This window comes from Fringilla coelebs (assembly GCF_963513975.1).
Source record: "Fringilla coelebs genome assembly, chromosome: 3".
NCBI classification, from domain to species: Eukaryota; Metazoa; Chordata; class Aves; order Passeriformes; family Fringillidae; genus Fringilla; species Fringilla coelebs.
Window position 1 is genome coordinate 77,344,819 of NC_140030.1, and position 13,595 is coordinate 77,358,413.

General features: G+C 35.4%; 1 protein-coding gene across 1 annotated transcript in view; it reads left to right on the forward strand.

Annotated features, from left to right (window-relative positions):
* The window catches only part of PRKN (parkin RBR E3 ubiquitin protein ligase), a 679,650-nt gene that overhangs the window by 318,685 nt on the left and 347,370 nt on the right, over positions 1 to 13,595 (forward strand). Inside the window, exon 6 of the mRNA XM_084202932.1 lies at positions 12,946 to 13,061. Coding sequence (XP_084059058.1) covers positions 12,946 to 13,061 — 116 coding nt within the window. The remainder of the gene's footprint in view (positions 1 to 12,945; positions 13,062 to 13,595) is intronic.

Sequence of the window (13,595 nt, forward strand, 5' to 3'; positions counted from 1 at the left end):
AATTTTTGAAATGTCAAATGCAGAACTCAATGTATGTTGTTTGGGAAAATCATTCAATAGCTGTTTATGCTCTTTTAAAGATTCTGATGTTGTGTAAACTGATTTTTAGTCACATTTTCAAACCAAATCACTGTTCTTTTGGAGTGAGGGCATTAATTTCTATTAAAATAAATTCTTTTGACTAAGAATGTATTTACATGCTATTTCTGTGGGTAGAAATCTATTTAAAAGAATTGTGGAGCAGAAACTGTTTTGCAATGGAGAAGGGTAAAAGGCTCTTGCCATCAGTTGCCTGGCTGGTCAGAAGACTAGAGGAAATTGGACTGGGAATTAGCAGCAGTTAGGAAGATAATATGTTTCCAGAAGTAGAGAGATATGCAAAACCACGCTCCATTTAGTGCTCCTCGGTGGTCTACAAGGTCAGATACTGCTGGGAGAATTCCTCAAGCCTGAAGGCCATAGCTTATCTATAGTTAGTAAGTTTTCTCAGTCCCTAAAACAGGGATGGAAGCCACTGACCTTCCTGGGTGTGCCTGCTCCTTAGCTCTGCCTGGGTGATGTGCTGGTTGGCACCATCTAAAATGTGTGAGGGACCTTGCTGGTCCTGTGACTGTATGGATGACTCTGTTCAGTCACTCTAAAATGCCCTTGGATAGTCTTTGACAAGCTGTTTGCTAGTGTAGATGTAGCTTTATTATCTGCTGGATTTTTTAATTTAGAAAAAAAAAAGGGTTTTTTTTGTGCTTGTTTTTACAGTGAAGGCAATGTAAATAGACAATAGTTTGTTAGAAAAAGCAAATTAAGTCTCATTAGTAAAAATCGTCTATCAAGACTTCATCAGCATTATACTAAAGTTATGCAAACAGCCATCTACACTAGATCATGTTATCTATGCATTAAATTATCCTAAAGGAAGAATGTCCACATCTTTCTGGCCTTAATAGTGCAAAATGCCTTTTCAAATATGGCACTGTGCTGTCATCTACTGAGAAATGTTGCCTTCTTCTGTACTGGTATGTACATGAAATATGGCTTTTCTGTTAAATGCTTGTTTAACTTACTGCATTTTTTCAGATTTCTTATGCTAGAAACTATAGGTAACAGTATGCAAACATTTTTTTTTTCCCAACAAGATTATACAGGAGCTATTTAATTTCCCACTGTGACTTATGTTTTCTAGTTCATCTTGCATATATATAGCATCTAGCTTATATGTATATATTGCATATAGGAAATATATTTGAAAAAAGGATGATGACAGCATAAAACTAAATGCCAGAAAACTGTCAGTTTGCTGCAGAGACTTTAGAGATTTTGCAGTACAAGATTAGCCAAAGAGAAGGGTGGATTTTGGTGGGATTTTTTTGTGAACTTGTTGTTTGTTTGTCCCTTCTACCCACTACATTTCCAGCAGCCCTCTGTAACTTTCAAGAGCTTCTAGTAGCCTGTAAGAACCTCTGGGGAAAGCTTTTTCAAGCATTTAGGCTATAGTGCCATTTTCTTAGATAGGGATTTATTCATCTCCAGAGCAACACTGTGTACATTTGAATTTTTTAGTGTGCGAGTCATGTAAAACACTGGACATATATTTGTATTTCTTAAGTTTTTGAGTGTTTATGCTAGATATTATAGTTCAAATTTTGCTATTTAAAATACTGACTAAAATACTTATCTTGCCAATAAAACATCTTTTTCTCTTTGCACAGAAGTGGAAGAAATAGTTGTTCCTTGTGTAGGGTTATATGCAGGTTTTACTTAGCTGAAATGAATAAAATTAGCTTAATATATGCATAGTCCTCTCCCCTCCTTGGAAGATGGCAATATGAGTCAGCTATTAGCGTAAGTGTGTTCATGTGATTATCTTTGGCATCATTGCCCCTTTTTCTGTATATCATATATTTTGGCTATTGTACAGAGTATTTTGGTTGCTTTTTGTTTTAAGAAAGTCTCAGTTTGTGTGGTACTGCACAAATATTCCATCTGTCTTCTCAATCCATGCAGAAGAAAATATTTAAACTAGGAAACCAGGGGAAAGGAAAAAATTCTAAATTTACTAAAATTAATTGCAACCCCATCAACTTTGGCAATTGAACAAACCTGAAAAAAATAACTATAGGAAAAACTTCATAAAATTTTCTGAAATATTAGAGTTTAATGTGTCTTGTTCTATGTGGGTTAGACATTACCTCTGTTGGTAGAAAACAAGACCTGCTCCTTAGCATTTTTGTAGAAAGGAGAATATTAACCCAAATAGTTTAGTAGAACTCAGTTAAGACTTAAAGACAGCATAGCTGTAGTTGTGCTAGCTATGTAATGTCATGATGAAAAACATGCATCAGAAGAAAAGCCACAAAATTCTGGGTGGCAAATAGAACTAAAAAATCCCCCACTGTCTATTCAAAGAACATGCGGGAGATGCCAAGCATTTTTGGATATTCTGAGAAGGAAAATATACCATGTACAGAGGGAGAGACTAATATTTCTGCAATTTCCTCCCTCTCCTCCTCTCATTGTTTCCATTGTAACTGGGCAGTCTTGGCTGGTTTGTTCTCATTCATATCCTGATCTATGGCAGGCTTTGGGAAGATGACAGAACAAACTGTCCAATTTTTCAAAGCTGAAGACACAGAGATGAGGTAAAGAGCCACTCCTGTAGTATTACAGCCTAATTCTGTCTGCCCAGTGTCATCACATAAATACTGATGCTCCCCCTGAGGCAGCCATAGTGCTAAATGAAAGGTGTCTTAGTACTGTCTTTCAGCTGTGTTAGAGACTTGTAGATCATCTGTGTGTTTAATGGATGGATGTGAGGCTCTAGGACATAGGTGATATTAGTTAAAGGCTGGAAACCTAAACCCAAAAATAACAGTCATTTTTTAAATGCCAATTGGGTTAAAAATACCTTTTTTTGAAGCTTCAAACCTCTCCAGTTCCTTTGATATCAAGGCATGGATAACAATTTTTTCAGTTGAGACATGATCGGATGGGCGGGAATCTACTGTATATGTTGCAGAAAAATCATCAGTATTAACAGACTAGACTATGGAATTACTCCTGTTGTATAGAATACTTAAGAAAAAGTAATAGTCAATTAAAGAAATTATGTGGATTACTGAGGTGTTATGATTTACTAACTCTGTGGGTTCTGAAGCTTCTTTGAGAGATCTTACAATCAAATGTCCCCTGTGCAATATTTATAGTATAGGAGTCCTGTTTCTTGTAACTTGTTAGATTTTTTTCTGTAGTTATTTTTAAGCTTTGATCACTGTCTTTACCCTAAGTGCTTGCTAACACGGTTGGAAAATAAACAAATCACTCAAACCTGTAATTGAAAGCAACTTTTTGTGCTATAAGAAGCAGAGCCTGAGGATCCGCTATCATGTGGTATTCTTAGTTTCTTCTCTCCTTGAGCCCTTTTCATGGTTTTTGTTCACATAAAAATTCAAATCAGATTGCCAGAGGAAATTAAGCTCAAAGTAAAGGGTTTATTCTCTACAGGAAACACTTGATAACGTATTTAGACAGTTGGATTCTACTTTAAAAGAGGCTGATGGGAAAGTTTTAGTCCTAGGAATCAGCACTAGTGTTTAGGCTGTGATGGTTATAACATGCTGTAAGAAGGCTACTCTGAAACTGAGACTTTTTCTATGGCTCAAGTAATTCAAAGGAATTTTTCCAAAATATTCTGTTTCATACATGCTGGTGAACAAATTCAGTAGAACCATTTGGGTTGGGCTCTGGAGTCTGGTCAAGGTAATTTCATCATCCTGGCACCTGCAGTCTTGGTTCACCCCAAAAGTTAGTGTTGATCAGAGATTGCATTGGATAGATGTATGGATGAAAAAAGTTAGGAGAAGGGAAGGGGAAGAGTTTGCATTCTTTCAGAGAAAGGAATGTGTAAAGCTTTCATATGATTCTATATGAAAGCATAGCTGTTCTAATTGAAAAGTTATTTACTTAAAATATCTTACTGTATTTTTACATGCCTCAGGCACTGCAGTAGCTGTGACCTATTAGTTAGGCATTTTTTTTTGGATTGGCTGTCTGTAGGACCTTTGATTCCACTACAAGGTAACATTCCAGGCAAAGGAATTATAAGGACACACAATGCCCTACAGCCTTCATTTCTTTGTCTATACTTTGAGAAAATGGGTGATAAAAGAACTGGGTTGTTCTGCATTTGTGTCATGGAAATACTGCTGCTTGAAGGAAAGACAGCAGAATTATGGACAGAATTGTTTGAGCTTGAGTCACCACTTGCAGAGAAATAAAGCATATGTTATGAGCTTGCCTTTAGATGAGCAAAGCAAATAAGAATTGTTGCTGATAAAAATGTGAAAAGTCACTTTCCCACAGAGTATTTTCCTATGTGCTTGAAGTAGTATTGTGTGGGCAGCTAAGGGATTCCCAAGGCACTTGTGTTCTATTTTTCTACTGAGTTGTCTCTAGTAGACAAGAAAAGAAAATTGCATGATAGGTGCTACATTTCTTATTGCTTTCCTTATACAGAAAGTTCCTAGAAAACTATAGTTTCATGGTCTATTCAGGGACCAGGTGACATTATAAACTTTTACAGTTAACAACCTATCAAGCCGGTGATTTTAATCTTAAATATATCTGTCTCCTCTCTTTAGATTTTAAAACAAATCAATTAGTTGACAGGGTTTTCGTGTGGAAAATAGAAAAGCAAGCATTTTTTCAATCCTCAATAATCTTGTTTCTATCACTTCAAATGTCTGAATACAACTGAAGGGTACTATAACTGTCCTGTTAAAAATTTTTGAACAATACCCCTGCTCTTCCAATAAATTGTGGAAAACAAAAGATGGAAATCTTTTTCCTTGGCAAGGGTAATAAATGCATAAACAGATTTGGTTTTATCTTGATTTTTGCTCCTTTTTTTTAAGAATGTGGATAAAAGCGGGATTTGGGTAGGATGACAATAGTTTATTACTATTTTCTATCCCTAAAAATGTCTCATGAAAACTATTTATGATGAGTTTTAGATGCATTTTTATTTTTCTAAACCTTGGTTTTAAGTGACTTGGTCAGAACTGAAATGCTAGGTCTTGTAAAGATTCATGAGTGGTATGTATATTTCCTGTTCCATAATCCTGCTACACTCAAATACTTTCCATATCAAAGGCTTTCTGTTCAAATAATTATTATGCAACAAATTGTTTTTAATATACTCAACTGAATGAAAGGCATGGTGAATATGTTAAGTTCTGAAACAAAGTGGAACTGTGTATTTTTAGTGTTTTTCTTATAAGAGCTCAATTAAAGTCAACCAAGAATTAAAAGGAGATATTGTAAAAGATACTGACACTTCTTTCTCTAAAATATGTGTCTTTTAGGCACTTGGACACATTTGGATTGCAAGTGTTATAATTGAAAGGAAGAGAATGTCTTTAAAAATGCAGGAGGGATAGCATTTCTGCTCCTGAATGCCACTCGTCTCAAAAATGTAATAATAATTTTGAAAGTTCACTTCCTCCATCCTTCACACAAGTCAAAGTTGATGTTTTCACCAAGACCAAGCCTGAGCAAAGAGTTGACAAAAGGTACTCATCCTAAAGAACTTTTATTATGAATAACAGATCTTCTTAGCCAGAGGCATTTTGAGAAGGGCAAAGGGGTTCAGTCAGAAAGCAGATATTAGAGAAATGCTCATAATTCTTCTACATTTTTATGCTGCTTTTGTTTCTTGCCAAATTAAATAAGTACATAGCACTTACAGGCATTTAAATTTAATATATTAGCACTTTATTGTCTTTCTTTGCATCAGAATACCCTTCAACTTATCTTTGAGGTCATTTAGTTACTGGCAGGATTTTAGCAAGGCTTATTATATAACATTTGATCTCTCTTGGAATATCATTTTTTCTCCTTACTTGCCATAAAGGCATTTCTTTTGAAGTCCACACTTTTGACTATGAATTGACATCTCTGGCATGTTCAACAACAGGGGTTCTGTGAATTTGAAAGTGGTTGGGTTGGGGAAATTTCTGTAGAAATGTATATAAAGTATGCTGTTATTGGTGGCATGCTTCTTTTTTCATTCTTGCTGATTTTTCTGATTCCATTCTGAATGTTTAGGTCTGAGATCAGGTATTGAGTTTTTCACAGGGTCTTCTCTTTCTAGCAGGAAAAATTACTTTAAGTTTGTTGGGATTTTTTTTATGGTGAGGAAATGCTGTCTGAGTGTAATGATTATGCTTTTTAGAGATTGGTATTATTTTTGTATATAAATTATTAAAGTGATCAACATATTTAATAATTACATTGAACTATTCCTAAAATCTATGCTAAGGAACTTCAAATCCACTGTCACTTAATAACCTTGAATACTTTTCTGCTAAATCTTAATAGAACATTAGCAACTAATCACATACATTATTATACTGCTTATAGTGATCAATTCATGTATTTCTTTTAATATTGAAACAGACTTAAGGATCTACCTGATTCAATTTAAATGCTGATTTGATAATTTGCATAAATCTTTTCACTTTAAAATGAGTTAACTGTTTATTTGTCCTTAACCACTGAGCCATGAGAGCTGTATTTATCCCTTGTTTGCCTAGGAGGGGATCCACTTAGCTGCCCAGGGGAAGCTGCATTTTTCAGTTTAGGGAAGACAGCTGCCCTTGGGAATAACGTTTACATCAATGGTATCATGATCAATCATCAAGTTTAAGAGTCACAGGATATCCACAGAGAAAAGGTTTGATTTTGATTGGAATCTCAAGTAGGAGAAAAATATTCTTGAAAGGAGAGTATCTTAAAATGAAATAGCGCTGATGACAGGAGCAGAGCCTAAGGTTAACTTCTCATCTACAAGCATTATAAACAGTTCCAGGTGAATTCCAACCATAGAGGAGACAGAAGAATTTGCTTGTTTAAAATGCAGGTAGCTATAGGAATGCTTTTGTTTTATTTATGTAGCTTTTTACCATAAACCCAACTCTATTGCAAATATTTGATATTTGGGTAATAAGTTTCTCCCTTTGATCTTAACAACCCTTTAGGTCGCAGTGTTTGCGTAGCAAAGCTAAGCCATACAGAGTAGCAGTCACCAATTAAATGGTACTAGGTGATGCTTACCATGCTCAGTACCTGATTTGAGGTTCTTGGTAGTATTTGGTGAGGTGCATGGGGGAACTGCCACTTTTTGAGCAAGATACCTTCCAGTAGGCAGAGACAGTCAGAATGCTGTTTGCTCACAGGAGAAAGTGGAGCAGTCTTGTGTATGTAATGCATTCATGAGTCTATCACAAAGTCATTTAGGACTTGAGTCTTGAAGAATTGCTCTTTGGCTCTGCAACCTTCCTCACAGTAGTTAGCCAGTGTAGTTCTGATGTTTTTTACTTATATAACATTAAAAGCAGGGCCTGTTCCATTTGTGAACAGTGATGTTTTAGATCTGTTTATTGTCACAGAGATACTTCTATGGCTTGGAAAACTACTGCCTGTAGTTATTCTGAGATGTGGGAACCTGAAAATATCTCTAAGCAGAGTTAAGCTCAGTCTTTCCCAGAACATCCCGGAAGAAATATTTAATTTCACATCTGTTCTGAAGTGAGTCTCCTTCAATCTGTGCCTAGATCTACTGAATATCTACTAAATTTTTCAGTTTCAAAAGCAAATGAACAATTATCACAGGGGTGAGCCACAATAGCATTGAAGTTTTCTCTCTTTCCTGGGGATAATTATGATGATATAGTTGAAATGAGATTTGAGTTTACCAATAATTTTAAAAAATGAAAACCACACCTTCAATAAAACAGATCCATAAATGGCTTTGCCTATCAATCCTAAATAAACCTGCGTGGACAATTGAGGGAAAAAGTACCATAAGGCTCTCATGTTCTTTTGTAGCTTATTAAGAACTGTAAATAAGAAATCTACCCGAGTTTCCTTAGTTTAGCCAACTTACACAGCACAGAATGAGAAGCAAGAGGAGGAACATGTATTTTTATGTGTATATGTTGTACATCAGCCAAGGTGCAGGCTGTCTTGGTGGTACTTAGCCAAGACTAGAGGGGTTTTTTTCTGACAGTGGAGTAAACTGGACTTGAGAACATAGACCAAAAGGGTAAAGTTTCTTCTGGGCCTTTTTCAGACTGCCTTCCCCCGATGGTCTGTGTATGACTTTGATCTTACCTATGTTGATTACTTGACTGTATAGAAGACAGTTCAGTTATCATCAGCAGTTAGATGTATGTAAACACCTGGTTTGTTTGAAAAGACAGAGTTTACAGAGAAACACTTTTAGTAAACTATCAAAGAAGATTTGGAGGGGTTTGAAAAATTTGAGCAATTTGTTCTTGAGTTTCATAAAAAGGAGCTAACATTGACCATGTATCTTTGAACCTTTTCTTCCCTCGTGCACTTTTTATGATGTTGTGTGACACAAAAGCGATAACAGGAGTGAAGAATATGACAGAGTATGTAAGAGTGATGCCTGCTCCCTTCTCTGAATAACAATCTATCAGATACACTGCCAAAAGGAAGACATTTATAGTGTTAAATAGAGTGTTCACAATTTCATGGGACCTATGCCTTTAGGCAAGAAAATGATCTAAAGGTATTCACTGCAGTAGAAGGTGACCATAAAACTGCTCACTTTTACAACTAAGAAAAACACTAAATTTTGTCTCTGCTTTTGTAGTAATTCCTTGACATCCTTACTCATTGCTGGACAGCAATACTTAAAATTGTCAGAAAGTTTTTTGTACCTGAAACCATATGTGCCGAAAGGAGGAATAATGTGATTTCTTCTATTTTAAAATATTTTAGAACTAGTCAGATACTAGTGTAGACTGCATGAATTTTTGCTAGTTCCTTCTGCGTTTTTTGTAAGGTTTGTAGTTTTTTTTATTATAGAGTCAACATTGTGAAAATACTGGCTCATATAGCATAAGCTTAGAGACATTTTGATATCAACCTTTAAGAAGTAACTACTGCTTGTATGAATTTTACAGTTTGAGGCTAATTTAGAATGTTAGTCTTAAATTGGCTGGTTCCTTGGTCGCTATGCCTGTTCAGAGAATAACATTGGACCAGAAATTATTTGGATTAAAAAATCTGGGAAATTTCCCTCCTTAGGCTTCCATACACTGTGTGAAAGACTAAATAAAAGAATAGCTACATTTACATGCCTGGTGAAATGCAAAGCTAAAGAGTGAGAAGTGGCTGCACTCTTCCATCTTGTGTTTTGCTTTTGGCAATTTCATTGCTGGAAGCAATTAAAAAGCAACTTGTGCTGATGGGTTATCTGTAGCGTTAACTTCATAGGTATATGCCCTGGCATAAAAAAAAAAATGTGTTAAGTCTCTCAAAAATCTGGTAGATTGAACAAATAAATACTTGTGGATTGTGTATTTATGCAATGTGCAAAACCAGGCAACATAAACTTTCATAAGCAGCTGGAAACTTAATTGGTTTCGTGACTTTTAAAAGCTTTTAAACAGATGGAATGTGTATTACTGCAGAGAAAAAGAAATATTAAAAAAATCTGGAAATAAAGTCCACACTACTGCAGGCACTCAAAGCATAATACATATTTGCTTCCAAACTTTCCCTGTACTTGTGAACTCCCAGCACAGCACTGAGGCTTCAGATCAACAGAGACAGACTATTGCATTGATTGTGTAGAACTGTGTTTTGTGTGGGTTGATAGTGCTTGATTTTCCAAGAGCATACTGCTAGTCTCAACATATCTGTTGTGAATAACTCTTTTATTCTTTAATCTTCAGGATTACTTCTGAAAAAATACTTGACACATAGTCTTGTGGGATTTTTTTCCCATGTTTTTAATGAGCCCTCTGTTCTGTTTGTATTTAATGTTAAGATTTACTATTTCTTTAATTGCGGTTTAGTCAAGCAGGAAGTCTTTTAATGGATAGCTTTGTAAATTGGCAAAATTTTCTTTTGTTATATTAAACAGTGTTTTCACATTCCATAATGTTCTCAATTCAGCAACACTGAAGCACATAATAAATTTAATTAGAGGGGTTTTCTTAAAGCAGTGTTTGGGCTGATAAATAGAAATATTGAGAAGTAATTTTCCTAATGATATAGCAGAAGTATTTTGGGACAAGACAAGCACAAGAATCTTGACTATTTTTCACTTTCTGTCTGTCTTTCCCTGGAATAAGAATTACGTAATTTTATTTACCTTCTTAATTAAGTACCTTTCATGGCAAGAACCATCATGAGGTATTATCAAAAGAAATTAGAATCACTAAACAGATGCTCATTAGGGACAAAAAGACATCTAAATCTATTTCAATTGGTTCAGAGTTTAATAACTTTATTCCTCTTTTTGTTTGTGATTCAAATAAGTTTTGATAATCTTGGGTAAGTGTTTTTATCAAATTTTTTTGTGTGTTTCCTTGCCCATAGTTTACCTGTTCTGGAATTGTGATTTGTCAATACTCTTTTAGTTGTATGCAGAAGATGTACTGAAGCAAAGAAATATATATCTTCTGCACTGAAATAAATCCTTCTTAACATTTAATTCAAACAAAATAAATTCAAATTAAAGGGCAAAGAAACTTAAGCTCCAAAACCTATTAGCAAATAATGCAAAGATCAATGGATACATTTATAAAGGTTGAAAATAAATTGAAGTTACAGATTGGTTAAGGTTATCATCTATTCGGGATGAATGTGTACTTCCATTGACTCATTTGAAACTGAAATGCTTCAAGTTAAGCTGATATTTAAAAGTTGTGTGTATATCTGTGTCTTGAACAAGGGCAAAATCTTGGGAAGTATGAAGCCTTGTCTAAGGATGACTTTAGGCATGTTTTCTTGACTGGGACTACTTCCTTCCTTATGAAACAGGACACAAAGTTTAGCTGTGTAGAAATGCGTACTGGTGACTTATTTCAAAAGACTTGTGAACAATTACTTTAAAGAATAGCGTTGCTTTTAAACTGTACTCTTGCCACATGGCTCTCTTAAACTGCTACTAAGGCATGCATCAGATATTGTGCCCTTCACCTATTGTGGGGTATGAATATGTTGGTGAATCTGTTGCATATATCAGCACTTCTGTGACAAACAGGAGTGACTAACCTAGAAGGAAGGTTACATTAATACTTCTCATATCCCAGTTACCAGAGTCCACCTTAGAGTGGCATGGTGTTGCAGTACTATATTTTTCTTATGTAGAAATACACAACATGGCTAAATGATCATCACCACTGAGAAAAAAAAAAACAAACTGGTAAATGACAGCTGTTTTGCAATCAAAGAACTCCATACTACAAGGCTGTAGGCATTGAGAAAGGAAGAGTCTGTCTGGATTGCTTTTAGTACAGTATTGCAGGAAATCGTGCAGAGTTGTAGAGAGGGAAAGGGGATTATGTATTTTAAAACCTGATTTTTTTCATTCACGTTCACCCACACGTTCTCTTTTACTCATGTATTAGTGGGTGCTGCAATTTGTGCCCACATTGTCTAGGTAGGAGCTGGGAGTGACACTAGCAAACACCTAGCACAACTTTTTCATGGCTTTTGGATTGTTCCTGATGCTGAGGCCTGGATGTGACTTTTTCACTCTAAAGAAGTTGACAGTAGCTGTATTTTTTTTTTCCTTCATCCTCTCCCACTTTTGAAAGTCATTAGCAACTGCTGCTGATTTTTTCCCTGCCTTTTTTTTTCTTCCCTTGCTGCAGTTTGTTTGGGATTTTTTCCTTGTTTTCTACGTATTTTTTTACCAAGGCCAGGTTTCTTGAGAATAAACTGTGATGTCAGTATCTTGATGTCACCAACAATTGTCATTCTTTTATGCTTTCTTATCCTTTCTTCCAATATTTTATACCCTTAAGTTCCAATTCACATTTATTTATACCTTGTTTTCATTACAAACCTCCACAATTTGTTACTGGAAAGAAGGTCTCAGAGCAACAAAGAAATTACAAACTTTAATCTGCGGCTCCAATTGCAAAGCACATGTCTTCAGACTGCTTTTATTTACGGGTGCTTAGAGTGATTTGGACGCTTAGAACAATTTCTTGTAACGAAATCTTATCAAAGAATTGCGTACTTCATATGGCCTTTCCTGGGGTGCAGTAGAAAAGAGAAGAAAACACACATTTTTGTGAAAAATATTATGCTAATGAAGGCAGGCTAAGAGGCTAAAGCAACTTGATTGAAACACTGTACAATTACAAACATAATATGGGCAACAAGAGAGGTAGAGCTTTCCTTTATTAAGATGTTAAAATTGTATCTTAAAGATTTCCAAAATCACAAAGGGGATTTTATGTTTTAAAAAAATGATTTTTTTTTTCATTCTCATTCACCCACACGTTCTCTTTTATTCATGTATTAGTGGGTGCTGCAATTTTTGTCCCCATTGTTTAGGCAGGAGCTGGGAGTGAAACTAACAAACACTTAGCACGTCTTTTTTGTGGCTTTTGGATTGTTCCTGATGCTGAGGCCTGGATGTGACTTTTTCACTCTGAAAAAGTTGACAGTAGCTGTAATTGTTTTTTCCTACATCCTGTCCCAGCAAGGCCAGACTTTACTATTTTAGAGCCAAAATTCTATGTTATAGAGTTCAGAAAATGGTAACGTCTGTAACAAGAAATGTTAGCGACAATATTAATACATATTGAAATTGGTTGGTATTTTGCCTTTGATTAGAGAAAGTCTAGATGAAATGGTTTTGTTTTTCTTATAAATCCAGAAGATCACAGAATGTGTCACACTGATATCTTCTTTGCTAGGAAAGGTGCTAAACAAAATACACATCTAGACTGGTATTTTCGCAAGGGATGCCTTGTACACCTTTCCTAATGACTGTCCTCCTTTGCTGTTGGCAGTGGTGATTTGTCTGTTCTCTCAAATGTCAGTTAACCAAAGATAAAGGAAGGACCTGAGCAGCAGGTATGTAATCTTCTCTTTATCTCTCCTTCAATATTTCAGGAGTTTTACTTTAAATGTGGAGCACACCCAACCGCTGACAGTGAAACATCTGTGGCTTTGAACCTCGTTACAACAAACAGCCGCCGTATCACATGTATAACATGCACAGATATTAGGTAAGTACAACAAAAATTGTCAGAGATGTACAGTCTCAGTGCTTCAGAGTACTTATCACTTCTAAAGAGCCTCTTTTTCTTTGCTCATTTTCCTTTTTAAAGGCTGGAGTTTTTTTCCCCTGGTAGCATGGTGAAAAATGGGTCATGTTTTCAAGTGTGTTATTTGTTTAGTTGGTAAAATTGCAGTTCATATTTTTGTACCTTAGTCATGTTGCAGGTGGAAATCCGACTGCTTTAGTTCTAACTAAAACCTCAAGAGCTCAAGATAGTGGCATAAGTGTGTAGATATTTTCTACTAATATGTATTCAAGAGCCAGGGAAAGAGCTGGATTTTTGAGGGGGACAGGCTGCTCCTGAAGAAATTAACTTCTTGGTGTTTGTTCTATAAATCAAAGTGAAATTCATCTGTTCCCATGTTTGTGTTTATTGTAGTTTGAAATACTGTAATCCATCTTTGCATGTGGTATTTGAGCACATACATTCAAGAATATCCATTACCTGAAAATGCATGGATTAAAAACCAATTGCCCGAAA